At 40.8% G+C, this 24,788-nt stretch overlaps 1 protein-coding gene across 9 annotated transcripts in view; it reads left to right on the forward strand.

Moving 5' to 3' along the window:
* The window catches only part of CCPG1 (cell cycle progression 1), a 56,863-nt gene that overhangs the window by 24,570 nt on the left and 7,505 nt on the right, over window positions 1–24,788 (forward strand). For all 9 annotated transcript variants that reach the window (XR_010120804.1, XM_055279206.2, XM_063639397.1 and 6 more), the window contains exons 3-7: window positions 2,365–2,479; window positions 8,580–8,656; window positions 9,810–10,011; window positions 14,891–15,142; window positions 22,272–22,393. Coding sequence is in view for 8 of the 9 variants with exons in the window: in XM_055279206.2 (XP_055135181.1) it covers window positions 2,365–2,479; window positions 8,580–8,656; window positions 9,810–10,011; window positions 14,891–15,142; window positions 22,272–22,393 (768 nt within the window). In the remaining variant the exon portion in view is untranslated. The remainder of the gene's footprint in view (window positions 1–2,364; window positions 2,480–8,579; window positions 8,657–9,809; window positions 10,012–14,890; window positions 15,143–22,271; window positions 22,394–24,788) is intronic.

Consider the following 24,788-nt stretch of genomic DNA (forward strand, 5'->3'; position numbering starts at 1 on the left):
GAGAATGCAGACCTTTCGATTGCATGTGTCAGCAGACTATAGTGGGGACATAGGGAAAGACAGAATCCCTTAGTGGTTAACTTTGTTTTACAATTAAGACACAAAGAAAAATTGTATGATCCGCTATTATTTTTTTTTTATATATGCTTTTATTTTTCCATGATTACAAACACAACTGAATTTCAAATGCACAAAGTAAGAATTATACGGGGAAAAAAAATCAGATACATTCATATATCTATCACCTTTTCAAGGCTATTTCCATCCAGAATAACCTTGGTTTGCCAGGGCCAATAGAAGTCACAAAATTGCCTTTAGTCAAATTTGTGTGCTTGCTTTCTTATATAATTCCAATACCTCCACCATCAACAACTTGAGTTAGCTGCCAAGGTGTTATATAATCAGTGCCAGTGCCTTCATTCGTCCTACAACGAAGGCTGTCACTTCACCCTTGGAAGGTTGCACAGCGGCCAGGCAGAGGCGCTCCTCACTTCCCAGATGATGGGCGGCCGGGCAGAGGCGCTCCTCACTTCCCAGACAGGGCGGCCGGGCAGAGGCGCTCCTCACTTCCCAGACGGGGCGGCCGGGCAGAGGCGCTCCTCACTTCCCAGACGGGGCGGCCGGGCAGAGGCGCTCCTCACTTCCCAGACGGGGCGGCCGGGCAGAGGCGCTCCTCACTTCCCAGACGGGGCGGCCGGGCAGAGACGCTCCTCACTTCCTAGACAGGGTGGCGGCCGGGCAGAGGCTGTAATCTTAGCACTTTGGGAGGCCAAGGCAGGCGGCTGGGAGGTGGAGGTTGTAGGGAGCCGAGATCACGCCACTGCACTCCAGCCTGGGCAACATTGAGCATTGAGTGAGCGAGACTCCGTCTGTAATCCCAGTGCTTCGGGAGGCCGAGGCGGGCAGATCACTGGAGGTCAGGAGTTGGAGACCAGCCCGGCCAACATGGTGAAACCCCATCTCCACCAAAAACACAAAAACCAGCCAGGCGTGGTGGTGTGCGCCTGCAATCCCAGGCACTGGGCAGTTCGAGGCAGGAGAATCATGGTAGCCCGAGGCAGGGAGGTTGCAGTGAGCTGAGACCATGCCGCCGCACTCCAGCCTGGGCAACAGAGGGAGATCGTCCCAACAAAAAAAGAAAGAAAGAGAAAAGAAAGAAAGGAGAGAGAGAGAGGAGAGAGAGAGAGGAAGGGAGAGAGGGAAGGAAGGAAGAAGGGAGGGAGGGAAGGAAGGAAGGAAGGAAGGAAGGAAGGAAGGAATCTGCTATTATTAATGAAAAGACAGTCTGACATCAAAGTAGGAAAGATAACCTCAGAATAAAAAGATAGTCTAAAACTGTATAAGGAGAGTATTCATTAACCCTATAGGTTTATTTAATCCATGTCATTAAAGCTTTAGACATTTTTAGTTTATATTGCCATAATAAGTAGTTATTTGCATATGGCTGCTTCTCTGAATATGTTGTAAAATTGAATTTTGGATTTGATTTTTTTTTTTTTTTTTTTTTTTGAGACGGAGTTTTGCTCTTGTTGCCCAGGCTTCAGTGCAATGGCACAATCTCGGCTCACTGCAACCTCCGCCTCCCGCGTTCAAGCGATTCTCTTGCCTCAGCCTCTTGAGTAGCTGGGATTACAGGCACCTGCCACCATGCCCAGCTATGGATTTGAGGTTTTTTTTTTTTTTTTTTTGAGATGGAGTCTCCCTCTGTTGCCCAGCCTGGAGTGCAGTGGCGCTATCTTGGCTCACTGCAAGCTCCACCTCCCAGGTTCACTCCATTCTCCTGCCTCAGCCTCCCGAGTAGCTGGGACTACAGGCGCCTGCCACTGCGTCCAGCTAATTTTTTTTGTATTTTTAGTAGAGACGGGGTTTCACGATATCAGCCAGGATGGTCTGGATCTCCTGACCTCATGATCCACCGGCCTCAGCCTCCCAAAGTGCTGGGATTGTAGGCGTGAGCCACCGCGCCCGGCCAGATTTGAATTTTTTATACCCCACAGCATCTAGCAAAGTGCCTTGTCTAGAGTAGTTCTATAAATGTTAAGTAGCAACAAATTATTATAGAAATAACCAAATTTAGACCCTTATTCTCTGGAATTCAAATTTATTGCCTGAGCTCGTAAAATAGAGCATTCCACTTTTGGGCTGACCTGACTTAGAATTTAAACCTGAGACTCCATTCTGCCATTTTCTTGCCATAGGCCTTTGTGGACTAAATTGAACAAAAGCTTGTCTGATTAGATACTGTTCCTTTGGAGTATGGCAGCATCTGAGACTTTTAATAATGGAAGAAGCATTTACACGTAGTCAGATCTAGCTTTGAGGAGCTAATAGGCAAATAACTGAAAGATTATCACTTTTCCTTAGGGGTCAGATATAGAAATGTTAAATTCTGTGACAGCCACTGACAGCTGTGAGCCCACCCCAGAATGTTCATCTTTAGAGCAAGAGGAGCTTCAGGCATTGCAGATAGAGCAAGGAGGTAAGTTGTTCACAAATTCTGATTTTTTTTAATAGGATATATGAATGATATTATGAGTGTTGCCTTCTTTCCAGGTGGGTGGCCTTTCTGGCTAATCTTAGTGGTCATTGGAGGATTAGAACTTCAGTGTAGGCCGGGCACAGTGGCCCACGCTTGTAATCCCCACACTTTGGGAGGCTGAGGTGGGCGGATCATTTGAGGTCAGGAGTTCAAGAGCAGCCTGGCCAACCTGGTGAAACCCTGTCTCTACTAAAAATATAAAAAATTAGCCAGGTATATTGGCAGGCGCCTGTAATCCCAGCTACTCACAAGACTGAGGCAGGAGAATCGCTTGAACCTGGGAGGCGGAGTTTGCAGTGAGCCGAGATTGTGCCACTGCACTCCAGCCTGGGCGACAGAGCGAGACTCCATTAAAAAAAAAAAAAAAAAAAAAACTTCAGTGTGGATTTGGTGAAGACCCACAGAACCCAGAGTCATCAGCCTGCCCCAGGGGTTTATTTGCAGCTGTAGTATATTTTTGGGCTTTCAGATACACTTTGTTGCTACAGAAGTAACCAGTGACAAAAAAAGTGTTTCATGGTTTAACGTGAATTTGTTTGGTAGTTTCTATTTCCTTGTCATTTGTTTGGTAGTTTGTATTTACTTGTCATTATTAAAGTTAAGAAAAACATTATTCATTGATCACAAGAGATTTACTAACCTCTTTTCCAGGTATTATCATGTTGATGGAGTTACAGACATGCCTCTCATTTTATTCTGCTTTGCTTTATTGTACTTCGCAGATACTATGTTTTTTACAAATTGAAAGTTTGTGGCAACCCTGTGTTGAGCAAGTCTATTAATCCCATTTTTCCAATAGCATATGCTCACTTCATGTCTCTGTGTCTCATTTTTATAATTATACTATTTCATTTATTTTTATTTTATTTTATTGAATTGAATTGAATTGGCGGAGTTTCGCTCTTGTTTCCCGTGCTGGAGTGCAATGGTATGATCTTGGCTCACTGCATCCTCTGCCTTTTGGGTTCAAGTGATCCTCCTGCCTCAGCCTCTCAGCTGGGATTACAGGCATGCGCCACCGTGCCCAGCTAATTTTGTGTTTTTAATAGAGATGGCGTTTCATCATGTTGGTTAGCCTAGTCTTGAACTCCTGACCTCAGGTGATCCACCTGTGTGAACCTCCCAAAGTGCTGGGATTACAGGTGTGAGCCACTGCTCCTGGCCTGTAATTGTCATATTTCAAACTTTTTCATTATTATTATATCTGTTATGGTGATCTGTGATCAGAGATCTTTGGTGTTACTATTGTAATTCCTTTGGGACACCATGAACCGTGCCTATGAAAGACAGTGAACTTAATAAATGTGTGTGTTCTGACTGCTCTACTGACTTGCCATTCCCCCATCTCTCTCCCTCTTCTCGGGCCTCCCTGTTCCTGGAGACACAACAATATTGAAATCAGGCCAATTAATAACCCTACAGTGGCCTCCAGGTGTTCAGGTGAAAAGAAGAGTTGTGTGTCTCTCACTTCAAATCAAAAGCTAGAAATGATTAAGCTTATTTGAGGAAGGCATGTCAAAAGCTAAGTTGAAAGCTAAGTCTCTTGGGCCAGATAGTTAGCCAAGTTGTGAATGCAAAGGAAAAGTTCTTAAAGGAAATTAAAAGTCCTTCTTAGTGAACACATGAATGATAAGGAAGCCATATAGCCTTGTTGTTGACATGGAAAAAGTTTTAGTGGTCTTGGTAGAAGATTGAACCAGCCACAAAATTCCCTTAAGCCATAGCCTCATCCAGAACAAGTCCTTCCTAACTCGCTTCAAGTCTGTGAAGGCTAAGAGTGGTTAAGAAGCTGTAGAAAGAAAGGCTGAAGCTAGCTGAGGTTGGTTCATGAGGTGTAAGGAAAGAAGCTATGTCCGTAACATAAAAGTGCAAGGTGAAGTAGCAAGTGCTGATGTAGAAGGTGCACCAAGTTATCCAGGAGATCTAACTGAGATAATGGATGAAGGTGGCTACCCCAACGAGCAAATTTTCAGTGTAGATGACACAGCCTTCTATTGGAAGAAGATGCCATCTAGGACTTTCCTAACTACAGAGAAGTCAGTATCTGCTTCTAGGCTTCAAAGAACAAGCTCACTTTCTTGTTAGAGGCAAATGTAGCTGGTGACTTTAAGTTGAAGCCAGTGTTCACTTACCATGCCTTGAGAAATCCTAGGACCCTTAAAAAATATGCTACATCTACTCTGCCTGTGCTCTGTAAATGGAACAACAAAGCCTAGGTGACAGCCATGTGTTTACAACATGGTTTACTGAATATTTTAAGCTCAGTGTTGAGACCTGCTGCTCAGAACAAAACGATTCCTTTCAAAATACTAGACATTGTATAGCAATACCTGGTCAATCACCCAAGGGCTCTGATGGAGATGTACAAGGAAATTCATGTTGCTTTGTTTCCTGCTAACACAACGTCCAGTCTGTAGTCCATGGATCGAAGAGTAGTTTTAACTTTCAGGTTGTATTATTTAATAAATAAATTTTGTAAGGCTGTAGCTGCTATAGATAGTGATTGTTCTAATGGATCTGGGCAATGTGTGTAAACTGAAAATCTTCAGGAAAGGATTCACCATTCTAGATGCCTTTAAGAACAATTGTGCTTTGTGGGAAAAGGTCAAAATATCAACATTAACAGGAGTTTGGAAGAAGTTGATTTCAACCTTCATGACTTTGAGTGGTTCAAGACTTTAATGGAGGAAGGAACTGCAGATGTGGTAGAAGTAGCAAGAGAATTAGAATTAGAAGTGGATCCTGGCCGGGTGCGGTGGCTCACGCCTGTAATCCCAGCACTTTGGGAGGCTGAGGTGGGCGGATCACGAGGTCAGGAGATCGAGACCATCCTGGCTAACACGGTGAAATCCCATCTCTACTAAAAATACAAACAATTAGCTGGGCATGGTGGCGGGCGCCTATAGTCCCAGCTACTCGGGACGCTGAGGCAGGAGAATGGCGTGAACCCGGGAGGCAGAGCTTGCAGTGAGCCAAGATCATGCCACTGAACTCTAGCCTAGGCAACAGAGCGAGACTCCATCTCAAAAAAAAAAAGAAGTGGATCCTGAAAATGTGATCCAGTTGCTGTAATCTCATGATAAACTTGAACAGATGAGGAGTTGCTTCTTATGGATGAGCAAAGAAAGCAGTTTCTTGAGATGCAATCTACTCTTGGTGAAGATGCTGTGAATATTATTGAAATGACAACATAGGACTTAGAATATTACACAAACTTAGTTAATAAAGCAGTGGCAGGGTTTGAGAAGATTGACTCCAGTTTTGAAAGTTGTTCTACTGTGGGCAAAGTGCTATCAAACAGCATTGCATGCCACAGAGAAATCTTTCGTGAAAAAGAGTCAATCCATGTGGGAAACTTCGACGTTGTCGTACTTTAAGAAATTGCCCCAGCTACTCCAGCCTTCAGCAGCTACCACAGTGGTCAGTCAGCAGCCAACACCTTTGAAGTAAGACCCTCCACCAGCAAAAATATTACGATTCACTGAAGGCTCAGATGATCACTAGCACTTTTTAGCAATAATGTATTTTTAAATTAAGATATTTACAGTTTTTTAGAATGATGTTATTGCACACTTAATAGATTACAGCATAGTGTAAACCTAACTTTTACATGGACAAGGAAACCAAAAAGTTTATGGGACTTGCTTTATTGCATTGGTTTGGAACTGAATTTGCAGATATCTGAGATATGACTGTACCCTGGTTCCAATTTGGTAAAATGGAATTTGACTACTGTATTGCATCTGTATTATGTGTACTTCCCGTAGGATTTGATGCACACATTATTTATATAGAGAAATAGGACTCCTGAACAATTACTGCATACACTTATGTTCATATTTAAATTACTTCATTAACTTTTTAAAAAAATTATAGTAAAATGCATACAGAACATTTCCCCTCAGGAGAAAAAAGTGGATGTGTCAAGGCCAGAAATAGAAGAGATTATACCTGCTAACTTTTTTAAGCCTACGTGTTGATTACTACTCTCATTTGAAAAGTGATTCTCATCTTTTGTGTGTCAGAGATCCTTTTGAAAATCTGAAAGCTATGGACAGTTTCTTCCAAGAAATGCATTTACTTGCATATGTTAAAGAAAATTTTCTTTTTTTTCTTTTTTTTTCTGAGACAGAGTCTCGCACTGTTGCCCAGGCTGGAGTGCAGTGGCGCAATGATCTCATCTCACTGCAGCCTCCCCCTCCCAGGTTCAAGCCTCAGCCTCCCGAGTAGCTTGGATTACAGGTGCCTGCCACCACGCCCAGCTATTTTTTTTTTTTTTTGTATTTTTAGTAGAGACGGGGTTTCACCATGCTGGCCACTCTGGTCTCGAACTCCTGACCTCCTGATCAGTCTGCCTCGGCCTCCCAAAGTGCTGGGATTACAAGCATGAGCCACTGCGCCCAGACTAATGTTTCTGTATCTTTTTTTTTTTTTTTTTCTTTTTTTTGAGACGGAGTCTCGCTCTGTCACCCAGGCTGGAGTGCAGTGGCGCCATCTCGGCTCACTGCAGTCTCCACCTCCTGGGTTCACGCCATTCTCCTGCCTCAGCCTCCTAAGTAGCTGGGACTACAGGTGCTCACCACCAGGCCCGGCTAATTTTTTTGTATTTTTAGTAGACGGGGTTTCACCGTGTTAGCCAGGATGGTCTCGATCTCCTGACCTCGTGATCCGCCCGCCTCGGCCTCCCAAAGTGCTGGGATTACAAGCGTGAGCCACCGCGCCCGGCCTGAGTTCTTTCTTTTAAAAAAAAAAATATTGGTAGGAATGGTCTCACTATGTTGCCCAGGCTGGTTTTGAACTCCTGGCTTTAAGTGATTCTCACACATTGGCCTACCAAAGTCCTGGGATTACAAGCATGAGCCACTGTGCCTGAACTACCCTCTCTCCGACTTTTTTTGAGACATGGTCATACTCTCTTGTCCAGGCTGAAGTGCAGTGGCATGATCATGGCTCACTGCAGCCTCAACTCCTAGGCTCAAGTAATCCTCCTGCCTCAGCTTTCTGAGTAGCTAGGACTATAGCCACATACCACCATGCCCAAATAATTTTTTAATTTTTATTTTTGTAGAGACAGGGTCTTGCTGTGTTGCCCAGGCTGGTCTTGAACTTGTAGCCTCAAGCAGTCCTCCAGCCTTGGCTTCCCAAAAGTGCTAGGGTGACAGGTGTGAGTCACTGCACCCAGCCTGAGTCCTTGTTTTTTATAGTTTATGTTTTCTTATAAAGCATTTAGACGCATACACACACACGTACATATACATACATACTTTCATAAATCATAGTTTGAAGCCATGGTTTTTATTCTTATGGTACCAGGCATTGGCAGCCATTAGAATGGTCTTTAGAAACTTTGAATAAACTTTTAAGAATTCAGGAAATGTATCACTAGGTATCTAATGATAGATTTTTTCATATTAGATATTAATAAACATACTGGATCAAGTAATTTGGTAATGTAAGGTAGAGGTTTTATTTACTTAGTCAAGGTAGCTTTAATTTGAGTTCTTAATAAATCTTGTGGCTGGGCACGGTGGCTCATACCTGTAATCCCAGCACTTTGGGAGGCCAAGGTGGGCGGATTGCTTGAGGTCAAGAGTCTAAGACCAGCCTGGGCAACATGGCGAAACCCCATCTCTAGTAGAAATACAAAAATTAGCAGTGGCATATGTCTGTAATCCCAGTTGCTTAGGAGGCTAAGGCAGGAGAATCACTTGAACCCAGGAGGCAGAGGTTGCAGTGAGCCAAGATAGTGCCACTGCACTCCAGCCTGGGCAACAGAGCAAGACTCCATCTCCAAAAAAAAAAACCACAAAACTTAAATGATTGCATTTTCTTATCCAAAATTATCACCTGACAGTTTCAAATAAATGAAGTTTATTAGCAACAGTGGAGTGACTTCTATAATTGTATGTGACATTTCATTAAATCTACTCTAACATATTAGGAAGAGATTTTTATCTACCCAGATTATATGTTGGCTGCAGAAAGTCAACAGAGAGTTTTAAATTAAGAAATAATTATATTGATCTTTGCTTTATATCAGAAAGCAGCCAAAATGGCACAGTGCTTAGGGAAGAAACTGCTTATCCCGCTTTGGAGGAAACCAGCTCAACAATTGAGGTAAACTTGTATTTTACACTATGGATATATGTTAAATAGTATCCTTAGAAATACTATTTAAAGCCTCTAATTCTATTTATGCATTCTATTCCTATTTTGAATTATAAGCAATTTTGACTTCTAAGTTAGATGTCTTAGAAGGCATCTAAGCAAAGTATTTTATTGGTATTGTGTTAAAGATCTGTCTTTTCACCTCTCATATAATTCTTTTTGGAAGTAGATTGCATTCTTGAATTATATTGAAAAATTAAACTGTTAGGTTTCGTGTCTAAAATGGTGGTTCATTTTAAAATTTGGTAACAACCTAAGACTTATGCTTTGGGGTTTTACTTGACTTCTCTATAAAACTAGATAGCTAGATGATCATTTTACATGGTGTTTTAGTCTGTTTGTACTGATCTGACAAAATACCTGAGACTGGGTGATTTATAAAGAACAGAAATTTATTTCTCACAGTTATAGAGGCTGGGAAGTTTAAGATCAAAGTATGGACAAGTTCAGTGTCTGCTGATGGCATGCTCTCTTATTTCCAAATGGCATCTTGTTGCTACATCTTTAAGAGGAGATGAGCAAAAAAAGGTTGGATGCTGCATGAAGCCTGTTTTATAAAGACCTCAATCATATTCCCAGGGGAGGATCCCTTATAACTCAGTCACCTCCTAAAGGTCCCACCTCTTAGTGCTATCACATTGGCGATTACATTCCAGCATAGAAATTTTTGGGGACACCTTCAGACACATTCAGTACAAGATACAGCTGTTGAAGTTTGTTACATACATAACCTGAAAAGTTCAGCGAGTCTTTTTTGGGCTCCCACACTACAGAGTTGTGCTCGAATAGACCCATGGAACTCGTGAGAGAAATGAACTCTTTTTTCTGTAGTTATTGAGGGGCAAAGGTGGGCTTCTCAGCTTCTGCAGCCCACTAGGAGAATGCAGTGGTCTGATCTAATTCTGAGAGTTGTCAAGGGATCTGATGGTGTTCTCAAGCTATATGATGAGCCTGCTCTTGCATAATTCTTTACTAATAGTAGGAATTGTATCTTTTATTTTAACTCAGATTACTATAATACTTAGTACTGTTGTATTCTAAGAAAATATAAGACCCTTAAATGACTGTTGAATTTACCATCTCTAAAATTATGATTCTTCAGGCAGAGGAAGAAAAGATACCCGAAGACGGTATCTATATTGGAACTGCCAGTGATGATTCTGATATTGTTACCCTTGAGCCACCTAAGTTAGAAGAAATTGGAAATCAAGAAGTTGTCATTGTTGAAGAAGCACAGAGTTCAGAAGACTTTAACATGGGCTCTTCCTCTAGCAGCCAGTATACTTTCTGTCAGCCAGAAACTGGTAAGAATACACTGATAAGAGACTTAAAGACATGTATTACCACATTTTATATAAGGGCTTGTTTTCTACCCCTAATAATTTAGTCTCTAGTTTTGAATATGTTTGGGTAAAACTCAAGACAAGACTATTTTTTGTGTGTGAAATCTATTAATACCTACTGTTTTCCTAGACTGTTCTGGAGCATAGCAATCTTTTACTGTAACAGTAACCATCTTTTGCCATTAAATAGAAGACAAAATTGCTTCAGTGAGATTTGTTAAAATCACAAATGCTCCAAAATTCATTTGGTGCATTTTAGATCTTTAAGAGTGGGAGATTGGGGATGTTAATATTTTTGCTTGCAGTAGTGTACATTTTGTAATATAGAAATAGTGAAAGAAAATTGTTATTAAAGTCTCTTCAGATATATTCAATTATTAATCATGCAACAAACATTTATTAAGTACCTACCATATGCGAAACAGAGTTCAAGGTGCTATCAATACAGCTAGTCTTCCAAAGCTCCTGTCCTTCAGAGCTTTTGTTTTAGATTCTGTTATGAAAATGTCACTAGTGTAAGTCACATTTTTAATGCAATCAATGCCCGTTGTACAGACAGACTCATTCAAAGATTAAAGTGTGAGTTGCTTGATTTCTTTCTGCTATGCTTCAGCTCAGTTTTAGCAGTATGTATAACATCTTTTAATGTGATGTAAGTATGTAGGTATGAAGTTCCTGGAAATATCAGTTATTAACCCACAATTATAACTAAGGGTGAGTTATGGCAGAGACAACTTGAAACACTGCTAGTGATTCTTAAAATTTCCTAATTTGACAGAAAAACAGGAAACGGGTAGTATCTATTTTAGATAATTTTTTTAGATTTTACCATTCTTTAATATTTACATTTGCCAACCAGAATCAGATAATAGAATTTCTGTCATTCCAGTTTAAGCTAATAAAATGTCACGTAGAGGTTCTTGGCTAGGCATAGTGGCTCACGCCAGTAATTCCAGCACTTTGTAAAGCCGAGGCAGGTGGATTACCTGAACCCAGGATTTCGAGACCAGCCTGGGCAACATAGCGAGACCTCATCTCTACAAATAATAAAAAGCCAGGCATGATGGCGTGCGCCTGTGGTCCCAGCCACTTGGGAGGCTGAGGTTGAGCCTGGGAGGTTGAGGCTGCAGTAAGCTGAGATTGCGCCACTGTGCTCCAACCTGGGGGACAGAGCAGGATCCTGTCTCAAAAAAAAAAAAAGTAGAGATTCTTGGCTATCTCATTTAATGAGAAGTTATTTTCAGTTAGTATATCAGTGGTTTGCCTATAAACATGAACGTGAAAACACTTTATCCAGCTATTTGAATATTCATGTGACATTCTTGGTGGTCAGAGGAAAACTTCAGCCCTTGTTCGAATAGCATTCATAGTATCTGTATTTACGGAGGGGTATTGCAATTGATTTTAGAATCCTTGTTAGTCATCAAATTTTTTTATTATTTTTTTAAACTCCAGGATTTGTGTTGTATTCAGGTAGTTTTCCCCCCCCCTTCCTTTCCTGCCTCTGGTTTAATTCGAGAATATTCATGGCCCAGAAAAGTCAAATTGAAGCCGGAGTATTATAGAATGGTCAGCTATATAGGAAACTGACATGGACATAAAAGGAACTACATTCTGTTACCGGGCGTGGTGGCTCACGCCTGTGATCCCAGCACCATCTCAAAAAAACAAAGAAGTTACATGTTAACTTTTTTCAGGAAGTTGTATACTTCTAAGCCCATTCTTCTCATATTTATCTTCTTTCTGAATTCTGACTTGAGATTTTTGTGGACTGAGTTAAGAGGAATATTTGATTAACTGTATTTTTACCCATTGTTATTCCTCGTAAAGATACTGTTTCAATAAACCAAATGTTTAAAGACGAAATTTTGGACTATACTGAAAACACTACATATAAACCAGTTGCCAACAGTTTTTGTTTTGGGGCCGGGCACTTTGGCTCATGCCTGTAATCCCTGCACTTTGGGAGACTGGGGCAGGCAGATTACCTGAGGTAAGGAGTTTGAGACCAGCCTGACCAACATGGCAAAAACCCTTCTCTACTGAAAATACAAAATTTAGCCAGGCGCCTGTAATCCCAGCTACTTGGGATTAGCTGCCTGTGGTAGCGCGGGCCTGTAATCTCAGCTACTCTGGAGGCTGAGGCAGGAGAATCTCTTGAACCCAGGAGGCGGAGGTTGCAGTGAGCCAAAATTGCGCCACTGCACTCCAGCCTGGGCACTAGAGGGAGACCCCGTCTCAAAAAAAAAAAAAATAGTTTTTGTTTTTCCCTTTTAGTTTGTTAATTTTGTGCTAGCCATTGCTTAATTTTGTTTTTTCCTTTCCCTTTCTTCATCCTTAAGGATTTCAACTTCAATTTTTTCTTCTCCTGACTTACATTCTTGTGGCAATGTACGTTCTGTTGGGTTAAGAACACTACCTGCTTCCTCTATATGAACTCTCTTCCCTGACAAAAAGCAAAGTTGGTAGTGTAGACAAGTTTGTATTGTGTGTGTTTTTAAGAAGGCATGGCTATTACATTTTAATTTAGTATGGATAACAATGTTAAGTGATAATTAAGTATTTTTAATTCTTTTTTTTCTTTTTAGTCTTCATAATATAGCTTTATGCATCTTTTTTTCCTGTTTATTCACAAAAGAAAGGTGGTGGGAGAAGCTGTGGAAGATTCCTGAGTGCATATGGGGATGGGATGATCAGCTGAAACACCATGTTCCTAGCCAACTCGCTTTCCAAGGTGGTGTGACTAAATCTGACCAGCTTCTCTAGAGCTGAGTGTGCCTAGTCACATTTACTATTTACCGAGTGCTTTAAAGATACCTGTTGTCATCCGCGATACTCTAAACAGGTGTTCAGAATCTCTTGTAAAGGAGCTGGCCAAGCTTATTGCATGCCTTTGCATTGCTTGCATCTATGGGCCAAATTAAGCTTTTTTAAAAGAAGTTAAAAATCAAAATATTTCAGCTATTATATGTATGGGTTAAAAAAGTTGGAAGCATTAGATAAGGACATGAATATATTAATATGGGTTAGGCTGTTTTGTTAGAATATATAATGAAGGTAATGTAGAATTGAACAATTATTTAAATAAGTTTTACAAATGGTTTGTTTTTACATTTACCTATCTTAATTTTATGTCGGAAAGCCTGACTTAAATACTCTAACCGTGATCATGAATGCCTTTGTATTATGTAATGCTTTGTTTAAGTCTTCCTTTCTTTCTCTTTGTCCAAGAAATATAACCTCACACCTGAGGCGACGGCATCTTTGAAAAACTAGTGATCAAGAATAACCAGATAAACATGATGGGCATAAGGGTCATGACCAAAAAGATCTCTCAGTGGCATCTGTATCACTAAATATTAGGAATATTCATTCATTTCAGTAGTGCCTTCTGTCTTTGTGTTTATTGTTGTAAGTGTGAAAGTGAACTGAATACTCCATGATCCATCTCTGAAAAATATTGCCTAACCTAAATCACCAGCTTTCCTGTGGCATGGATATCCTGTCTTCTGAAGAACTGTTTTTGCTTTTCTGGAGCATGAATGTTTGTTGTTTTAGAGCTCTTTGTATTGGAGTTCATATTTTATCCTTATTTTTAGTGCTTTTCCTCTAAGTAGCTTGTGGAAATTATTTCTGAGTAATTGAAGCTTCTGTGTCAACATATAGTTTGTTGACATAAGGAGCAGTGTTAAGAAATTACGCATTTGGAAAAAACTGAAGGTGATTTTTTTCCAGGAAATTTGTTTCCTGGACTTGGGATTTCTTGTGCAAATTTTCCCCACTAGTTTGTTTTTCTCTACTATTATTTTCATAAAGGAGCAGCACCAGAATAGTCCTTAATATCGGAGATAGCTGTTGTGTCACTTCCTCATGCTGACATATTTACTAGAGGGTAAAATTAATAACCTTCTAGTAAGAGTGGCAGTCGAAGGGAAGGGCTCATCTGACTTCTGGAAACCTATGTTAAAATACAGTGCTTTGAACCTTGATCGTGGGCTAATTAGGTTGGAAATGAAACTAGAGACCAGATACACCCAAGGAAACTTTTGGTAGTTATTTTACTTTATAAGTCACAGGAAATGCTTGTGTACTTTCCTGTGTTCCTTAAATAGTTGCACTTAAATTACCTCTTTGAAACTGAATGAAGAGACAGAGAGTATTTTTTTTTCTTTCCAGAAATAATACTTGTTTATACCTGTAATAGCAATGAAATTTTGTTTCTTTTGAGACAGAGTTTTGCTCTGTCTCCCAGTCTGGAGTATAGTGGCAGGATCTCAGCTCACTGCAACCTCCACCTCCCGGGTTCAAGTGGTTCTCCTGCCTCAGCCTCCCAAGTAGCTGGGACTATAGGTGCACTACCATGCCCGGCTAATTTTTGTATTTTTGGTAGAGAAGGGGTTTCGCCATGTTGGCCAGGCTGATCTCGAACTCCTGACCTCAGGTGATCTGCCTGCCTCGGCCTCCCAAAGTGCTGGGATTACAGGCGTGAGCCACTGCTCCTGGCCAGCAATGAAACTTGAGGCTATGTGAATGAAGGATTGTTCTAATAGTGTAAACTATAAGGCGAGGAGGGTTAAATAAAAAAACAGATAGGCTCTCAAAGCACCAAATAGTATGATTAACAGATTCTTGTGTATCACATTTGAAATGCTTTATGTTTTGGCTTTATGTTGATGAGTTGAAAACCCGTGTTTTTGTTTATGTTGTTTGGTTTTTGTTTTTGGCTATCTTATGTAGAAAGGCATGTAAGGGATGGCATTGATTATTATTCTAAATAATTTTTACTGGGAAAGCTTTTCCAAGATTTTGAATTGCTAAATGTCAACTTTTTTCTTAATAGTATTTTCATCTCAGCCTAGTGACGATGAATCAAGTAGTGATGAAACCAGTAATCAGCCCAGTCCTGCCTTTAGACGACGCCGTGCTAGGAAGAAGACTGTTTCTACTTCAGAATCTGAAGACCGGCTAGTTGCTGAACACGAAACTGAACCTTCTAAGGAGTTGAGTAAACGTCAGTTCAGTAGTGGTCTCAATAAGTGTGTTATACTTGCTTTGGTGATTGCAATCAGCATGGGATTTGGACATTTCTATGGTAAGTATTCAAAAATGTGTTATACATAACCTGAGGGGATAGTGTAGAGGAACTTAAGAGTGAAGACTCTTGGAATCTGTTTTCAGTGCCATTATTAAATGTATGGCCTTGAAAACTTGAAGCCTGTTTGAGCCTCAGTTTTCTCATTCGGGAAAGTGGGTGCTGCCTATTTCACAAAGCTTTTTATTTAAATAAGGTAGTAGTTATTAAGAAATGTAAGGATAATAACCATATATGTTTGTGACTCTTTTAAAGTTAAAAGATTGGAAGATTAAAAATCTGAAATGCTCACCATGAGGCAAATCATTTACATTTAGAATCACAGTTAAACTAAGTTGAAGTGTGACTTTATTAGGAAGATTATTTAAATCCCAGTTGAAATAGTTACATTTGAAATGTGTAAATAATAAGTGTTCATTATTTCTACTTTGAGGTTTCATGTAAGTATCATACTTTGTAACTTTCATTGTTGCTTCTGTGATTCACATGAATTGAGAGTTTGTCATCTTTATTCTTATACTTTGCTCTTTATTATGATTGATACTGTTTATATGTGTTGATTATCTTATCAATTCAAAGCCTTTAAATGCCTTTTGGGTGAGAAGAGGAAGGTATTCTATTGGTGTTACTTTTTCATTTAGGAGCCTCACCCATTGAATCTCTCCTTTTTTATTTGAAGACGGAGTCCCACTCTGTCGCCCAGGCTGGAGTGCAGTGGCACGATCTTAGCTCACTGCAAACTCCACCCCCAGGGTTCTAGCAATTCTCCTACCTCAGCGTCCGGAGTAGCTGGGATAACAGGCGCCCGCCACCATGCCTGCTAATTTTTTTGTACTTGTAGTAGAGACGGGGTTTTGCCATGTTGGCCAGGCTGGTCTCGAACTCCTTTTTTTTTTTTTTTTTGAGATGGAGTCTCACTCTTTCGCCCAGGCTGGAGTCCAGTGGTGCGACCTCGGCTCAACGCAACCTCTGCCTCTGGGTTCAAGTGATTCTCCTGCCTCAGCCTCCTGAGTAGCTGGGACTATAGGTGCCTGCCACCACGCCCAGCTAATTTTTTTGTATTTTTAGTAGAGATGGGGTTTCACCATCTTGGCCAGGCTGGTCTCAATCTCCTGACCTTGTGATCCACCCGCCTCGGCCTCCCAAAGTGTTGGGATTACAGGCGTGAGCCACCGCACCCGGCCAGTCTTGAACTCTTGACCTAAGGTGATCCACCCCCTTCTGCCTCCCAGAGAGCTGGGATTACAGGCATGAGCCACCGCACCTGGCCTGAGTCTCTTATTTAAGGTATGTGTTTGTACAATGACTGGAGTATTTGAAACCTGAACTTTGACTCTCTTTGCTATATTGGAATTTGGGGTAGAGACACTTTTAAAGGAAATGTCTTAGATCTTGTCAACTTCCCAAATTTTAGCTTGCTTTATATTAACTACTTTTAGATTTTTTTGCCTGCATAATCCACAGTCTTAACTTTTCATTTTGCTAGTTCCTTTGAAAAATGTATTTCTTGACCGGGTGTGGTGGCTCACACCTCTAATCCCAGCATTTTGGGAGGCCGAGGCGAGCGGATCACGAGGTCAGGATATCGAGACCATCCTGGCTAACACGGTGAAACCCCGTCTCTACTAAAAATACAAAAAATTAGCCAGGCGTGGTGGCGGGCACCTGTAGTCCCAGCTACTGGGGAGGCTGAGGCAGAAGAATGGCGTGGACCCAGGAGGTGGAACTTGCAGTGAGCTGAGATCATGCCACTGCACTCCAGCCTGGGCGACAAAGTGAGACTCTGTCTCAAAAAAAAAAAAAAAACAAGAAACAAAAAATGTATTTCTTATGCAAAGATTGAAGAATTACATGTACCTTATGTGGATTTGTGGAAAAGATATATTATTCAACATAGTGTAATGTTAGAATAAACTTAATGAAGACAATACCTGTTTTTTTTTGTTTTTGTTTTTTGTTTTTTGTTTTTTTTTTTTTTAAAACAGAGTCTGGCTCTGTCCCCCAGGCTGGAGTGCAGTGGCACCATCTCGGCTCACTGCAAGCTCCGCCTCCCGGGTTCAAGCCATTCTCCTGCCTCAGCTTCCCGAGTAGCTGGGACTACAGGCACCCGCCACCACGCCCTGCTAATTTTTTTTGTGTTTTTAGTAGAGACAGGGTTTCACTATGTTGGCCAGGATGGTCTCAAACTCCTGACCTCGTGATCCGCCCACCTTGGCCTCCCAAAGTGCTAGGATTACAGGCTTGACCCACCGCGCCCGGCCGACAATACCTGTTTAAAGTCAGAGCTTGCAAGATGTATTTCTTGTATTTGTATTAATAAAAATATGTATTTAGACTTCTAATGGATACCTGCTTGAATTTAATACTGAGATACTATTATTTGTATCCTTTCTTGAAATTTGTTGTAATAAGATTTGATTTGAAATATATATTTACCTTTATAGACCATCTAGCCGAAACAAATTAATCCATATGTATTTGAGTATGATTTTCCCTCCACAAGTAAACATGAGGTTAACAATGGAGAAGATCTTATCTTAATCTTTTTTTCTTACTTCAAAAAAAATTGGATAGTGATTTAAAGTGTTAATCCAAATTGCATTAAAACTTCACCATTTACATAACCTTTGAATATTTTGTAGAAAAATAATTTTACAGGAGTGCTTTCAAAATGAGAAGTTACTTCTCTGTTATGTAGGATTTTGGTTATTAGTGAAATTTACCTTAATAGTTAATTAATAAAACATTGTCCTTTACTTCATCTTAGCCTTTTCAGACTATGAAAAGCCTGGATAATATATTATGAAGTAGGCCTACATAGTAATGAGATTAGTTGAATTATACAAGACGTAACCTAAATGACTTTTCCAAGTCACTACTTAAAAGACATCACTTTTTTTGTTTTTTTTTTTGAGACGGAGTTTTGCTCTTGTTGCCCAGGCTGGAGTGCAATGCGTGATCTCGGCTCACCGCAACCTTTGCCTCCCGGGTTCAAGCAATTCTCCTGCCTCAGCCTCCCGAGTATCTAGGATTACAGGCATGCACCACCAGGCCCAGCTAATTTTGTATTTTTAGTAGAGACGGGGTTTCTCCATGTTGGTCAGGCTGGTCTCGAACTCCCGACCTCAGGTGATCTGCCCACCTTGGCCTCCCAAAGTGCTGGGATTACAGGCGTGAGCCACTGCGCCTGGCAAGACGTCACATTTTTTAAATTTCAGCACTGATCTCAACATTCTTTGGAGTTGATTTCAGAGCCGTTTTGAATTTCCTATTCACCGTAAAGTCAGTCATTGCATCCCATAGTCATTCATTCACTTAACAATTTTATTTTTTTTGAGACAGAGTCTTGCTGTGTTCCCCAGGCTGGAATGCAGTGGTGCGATCTTGGCTCACTGCAACCTCCGTCTCCCAGGTTCAAGCGATCCTTCTGTCTCAGCCTCCCGAGTAGCTAGCATTACAGGCGTCCGCCAGCACGCCTGGCTAATTTTTGTATTTTTAGAAGAGATGAGGTTTCGCCCTGTTGGCCAGGTTGGTCTCGAACTCCTGACCTCAAGTGATCCGCCTGCCTTGGCCTCCCAAAGTGCTGGGATTATAGGCATGAGCCACCGTGCCTGGCCCGCTTTATAATAATTTAACAATACCATATTACTAATTGAATCATTCTGCATTTGCCAGCCCTGGTGCCATACAAATTTGAATTGGCAGATCTATACTGCAGGGAAGAGAAAGCTAGCATGACTAAGGATAGTGAAGCAGTGTACTCCAGGTATTTGGTTCTGAAAATGCTTCCAGAAGTTTTATTAAAAAGTTTCATGAGAAAGCAGTCTTTCTTATTCTTACATTTGCTTGTGGCTGTCAACATTCCAAATCATCAATGGAGTTCAATTGATTTGGTTTTCTCCTCGAGTTGCTTTAAGTATTGATAGACTACCTGGCTCTTCGGCAGACTATCATATAACAAGATATCTAGATGCTAAGTTATAGAGCACAGAATGAATTACAGCTCAAAGGATACACTTACTGAATTATCCTGGAGGTGGTAAGATTTAAGTTGTGTCTAATCATCGTAAGTTTATGGTAGACTCAAGGGAAGGTGGAACATTCCAGCGATAGAGAATCTGATAACCTGAGGAAGAAGTAATCTTGGGTTTGGGAGCAGTGAGAAGACTGCTTGGACTACAGCAGAGTGTAGGTATTTAGAAATAATGGAATAGGTGGGGTGCTATTATAGTCATCCCTTTATGTACATGAGGGATGGGTTCCAGGATGCACCCCCATACCAAAATCCATACATACTAAAGTCCCTTGACTGCGGACCTCACATGTATGAAAAGTCACCTCTCCATATACCTGGATTTTGCATCCTCCCATGTAGTTCAAACTCACGTTGCTCAAGGGTCAACTGTGTATTGTAAAACGTCTTAGAATCTAGACAGGAAAGTTTGATTTATTGAGTAACCTGCTATCAGGTTAGAGAAAAAAGTGCTAGAACTTTTTGCTGGTGTGGAAAAAGTGGTATGGGAAAATGTAGAATAGTCAGTTAAGAGTTCTATAATCCGGATATTTGGTGAGGAGGACCTTGACAATTGGAATAACAGTGGGAATGGAATAAGGGACATTGAAGGAATAATGGAAAATAATGGCAGTTTATTAAATTGTAGGAAATGTGCTACCTGCTTCACTTTTGGAGTTGGGGTTACTGGGGAAGTTTTGCCAGATGATAAATAGATGGTAAGCACAGTTTGGTTTGGTTTTACCCAAGTTTGTTCTAGACAAATTTGGTTTGGGGCAGGTGTTGAGGTTTGATTTTTTTTTTTTTTCCCCACCCTACAAAGAGGTCCCCTACGCAGCTGGATGTGTTGGCTAGAAGCTCTGATGAGAAGTTAGGACAAGATCTGTAGCTTGGAATTCTTAATAGGAGTGATAGCAAAATCTGACAGTGGTGCAACATGGTAAAATAAGCAGCATTTGTAGACATGACTAGGCCAAAGATTGTATCTTGAGGATAAGACTTTAGGCAGCTGAAGGTGTAGGAAAAACCCCCAAGTGATTAGTCAGTAATACTGTAAAAGGCCACATTAAGACAGTAATCAAGCATATGCTATATATACTATCTTGAATTTAGACCTCAACACAGTTTTAGATTATTTTCCAGTGGGCAAAGGAATTAATCTTCTTAGCAGTTTGAAATAGAAATTGCAGAAGTTTTCTGTTACTCTGGGAACTATAGATAAATTTCCTTCAACATTTGAAAAAAATCTGGGCTTCTGCTTAGTGATTTTGAAACAAGCTTGCCATGCTTCTATAAATTGAGAAATGTAAAGAGAGGAAATGAATTCTAACACAGAATATCATAGCTAGAATATGTAACAGTTATCTGTAAATTGGCAAAAGTTGTTTTTGGTGTTTTTCAAGATGTATTGAAGACATTTAAAATAATTTTTATAGCGGTAAGGGAAGAAATAGCGATCATTGCATCCTTTCTTTGTAAAATTCTATAGTATCTATACTCAGTAGATGTAATGTTAAGGTTGCTAACTGCATTTTGCCTTATTTTTGATTTCGTGGTTTTTTCCCCCTATACATGAAGCATGTGAACAGCATGTCTGAGTAAAGTAACATTTTGATTTTTAGGGTGAAAATATGAAGAATCCTAGTTGGTTTAAGATTCTTTTTTTGAGACGGAGTTTTGCTCTTGTTGCCCAGGCTGGAGTGCAGTGGCGCGATCTCGGCTCACCACAACCTCCGCCTCCCAGGTTCAAGCGATTCTCCTGCCGCAGCCTCCCGAGTAGCTGGGATTACAGGCATGCGCCACCACTCCCTGGCTAATTTTGTACTTTTAGTAGAGACAGGGTTTTTCCATGTTGGTCAGGCTGGTCTCGAACTCCTGACATTAGGTGATCCATCTGCTTTGGCCTCCCAAAGTGCTGGGATTACAGGCGTGAGCTACTGTGCCTGTCCAATTCTTTTATCACTGTTGGGATAAGGACAGTGCTACTCCAGTACAGATTTAACCATTGCAGAATTCTTAACAAATTTGGCCTTGAGAATGGTGCACAATCACCATTAGCCAATTATTTTCTGTGCTGTACTTTTTGGGCTTTGTTGTATCCTTAAGGCAAAATATTAAAAAAAAAAATGGTTTTCATTTTTCCTTATTGACTTACGACCTGTGAAAAAATACCAGGGTTTGTTCATTTCTCTGTATAAGGGAGGCTGAAACACTTTTTGTACTTAAAAGATAACCCCCAAAACAACAAAGCTGAGTGCCTTCAATATAGTAAGATAAGAACATTACATAAATTGTTCTCTTGGTTAGAGCCATATGGACTGGCCTGTATGTTTTAATACAAAAGATAGTGAACTGCTTAAATGTTCCTGGGTATATGTAAATAAATGTTTTTAAGAACTAGCCTACTTGGCCTTACTTATATTACGTTAACGTTCACCACCATTTGATGAATGATTGATCATGGGCTTTCACTTACTTTTCTTTTTTTATTTTATTTTATTTTTATTTTTAGTAGAGATGGGGTTTCACCATGTTGGCCAGGCTGGTCCTGAACTCCTGACCTCAAATGATCTACCTGCCTTGGCCTCCCAAAGTGCTGGGATTACAGGCATGAGCCACCGTGCCCAGCCTCAGTTATTTATTCTTTATTTATGTAATCAGAATTTTTAAAGAACGGTGAAATGCTGATACTCTGAATGAAATGATTGTCAAGATTACATAGGTTATGGCCAGGAACAGTGGCTCACACATGTAATCTCAGCACTCTGAGAAGCCAAGGTGGGTGGATCACTTGAGGCCGGGAGTTTGAGACCAGCCTGGCCAACATGGCAAAACCCTGTCTCTATAAAAAATTTAGTTGGACCTGGTGGCGCTTGCGTGTAGTCCCAGCCACTCAAGAAGCTGAGTCACGAGAATTGCTTGAACCAGCGAGGCAGAGGTTGCAGTGAGCTGAGATCGTACCCAAAACCCAGCCTGGGCGACGGAGCAAGACTCTTTCTCAAAAAAAAAAAAAAAAAGATTACATAGCTCATATGCAGATTACCAATATTAAAAATATGTACAACATTTAATGATAATATTTTTGTTACATACCCTTAATAAAAATATTTATTTTAGGCACAATTCAGATTCAGAAGCGTCAACAGTTAGTCAGAAAGATACATGAAGATGAATTGAATGATATGAAGGATTATCTTTCCCAGTGTCAGCAGGAACAAGAATCTTCTATAGATTATAAGGTATGTGCCACTAACAAATATTTAAAATAATTGTTAGTAATTATTTTGCTTATTAGTTAGAGCTTATTGTGCTTATTAGTGCAGATTAGTAAATCAGTAATAATGCTGATCATTATTGAATTGAGTACGGGTACTTAGTGTGTCCTAGTGATTGTCATGAGTGCACCATATAGAGTATTTCTCTTATTCTCACAACATGTGAATTAAGCAATTACTAAATTTTATAGGTGGGAAAGAGGTTTAGAAAAGTTAAGTGACTTTCTCAAGGTAGCAACTGGCAGAGCTAGTTTGTTTTTGTTTGTTTGTTTGTTTATTTGAGATGGAGTCTCGCTCTGTTGCCCAGGCTGGAGTGCAGTGGTGCAACCTCAGGTTGCTGCAACTTCCACCTCCTGGGTTCAAGTGATTCTTGTGCCTCAGCCTCCCACGTAGCTGGGATTACAGGTGTGCGCCACTACGCCCAGCTAATTTTTTTGTATTTTTAGTAGAGACGGGGTTTCACTATGTTGGCCACGCTGGTCTCGAACTCCTGACCTCTGTCTACCCACCTCAATCTCCTGAAGAGCTGGGATTACAGGTGTTAGCCACCATGCCCGGCCATGGCCTTTTTTTGTTTTGTTTTGTTTGGGAGAGCTAATTAATTGATTCTAAGGATTTGACTTAAGAACTCTTATCCCTAGCTGCTATTTTATAGTTAACATCTTTTATAAGTGACATTTTATATGTGTATATAGACATTCTTATTAACATTATTTTCACAGAGCGAAGCAAACATTTTCAGTCGGCAGGAGGGAAAGAGGAGAGTTGTGGTTTTATAACCTCTCTAAGATCTTCTCTTGATCAGGGGACATAGCCATTCCTTTCCATTGTTTTTTTTATTCTGATGGAAGGGAGAGCACGTTATGTTTTTCTGCCTATAACTCACCTAGATCTCGTGTCACAGGACTGTACTGTCCATTCTGTCATTACCTAACACCTCTGTGGGTTTATGAGGATCAGCAAAATAGCTGATCTCCTATCTAGTTTTTTCCTAGGAAGGATATAGAGAGAAACTCAGGGTAGAAAAACAAGCTATGTCTGGGTGTGGTGGCAACCTCCCAAATTCCCAAAGTTGGTGACTTTGGGAGGCTGAGGTAGGTGGATTACTTGAGCCCAGGAGTTCAAGACCAGCCTGGCCAATATGGTGAAACCTTGTCTCTACTAAAAATACAAAAATTAGCCGGGTGTGGTGGCACATACCTGTAATCCCAGCTTTTTGGGAGGCTTAGGCACAAGAATTCCTCGAATCTGGGAGGCAGAGGCAGAGGTTATAGTGAGCTGAGATCACGCTATTGCACTCCGGCCTGGGCCACAGAGGAAGACTGAGTCTCAAAAAAAAAGGAAAAGGAAAGAAAAGTAAGCTATTGTTTTTTCCTCCATTTTTCCACCCCCAATTCTCACACTTTATGTATGCTTCCCTTATAGGTTATATTTCTTGAAAAGACAAAAATACTACTTTGTAACTAAATTGTATCTTTCAGGGAGGTACTTCTCCCATCCAGGTACTAACCAGGCCAGACCCTGCCTAGCTTCTGCCATCAGAGGAGATTGGCTGCATTCAGGGTTTTATGGCTGTAGACACAGGGAGGTACTTCTGAAGTTAATTATAAATAGTTCAGTTTTTCCTACCTATATTAGAAGATGCCATTTTCTTCTTCACCACAATGTTTTCTGGTTCCATAGGATAACATTGGCTTTTGGAAAACTCACCACGCATAAATCTCTAGAGAGAGGTTGTAGTTTGGTTTGGGTTTGGGGTTTTTTTTTTTTTTTTTCTGAGATGGAGCCTTGCTCTGTTGCCCAGGCTGGAGTGCAGTGGGGTGATCTCAGCTCACTGGAACCTCTGCCCCCTGGGTTCAAGTGATTCTCCTGCCTCAGTCTCCCAAGTAGCTGGGATTACAGGCTCCCTCCACCATGCCCGGTTCATTTTTTGCATTTTTAGTAGAGATGGGGTTTCACCATGTTGGCCAGGCTGGTCTTGAACTCCTGACCTCAGGTAATCTGCCTGCCTCGGCCTCCCAAAGTGCTGGGATCACAGGTGTTGAGTCATTGCGCCTGGCCTGTTTTTTTTGTTTTTGTTTTTGTTTTTGTTTTTTAAGAGACAGGGTTTCGTTCTTATTGCCCAGGCTGGAGTGCAGTGGTGCGATCATGGCTCACTGCTGCCTTAACTTCCTGGGCTCAAGCAATCTTCCTGGCTTATTAGCCTTTCAAGTAGCTGCGACTACAAGCATACGCCACCATGTCCAACTTGGTTTTTAAATTTTTCATAGAGATGGGGTCTCACTATGTTGCCCAGGCTATTCTGGAACTTCTGGGTTCAAGTGATCCTCCCTCCTTGGCCTCAAGATACTGGGATTAA

Source organism: Symphalangus syndactylus, chromosome 5 (genome assembly GCF_028878055.3).
Source record: "Symphalangus syndactylus isolate Jambi chromosome 5, NHGRI_mSymSyn1-v2.1_pri, whole genome shotgun sequence".
Classification (NCBI taxonomy): Eukaryota; Metazoa; Chordata; class Mammalia; order Primates; family Hylobatidae; genus Symphalangus; species Symphalangus syndactylus.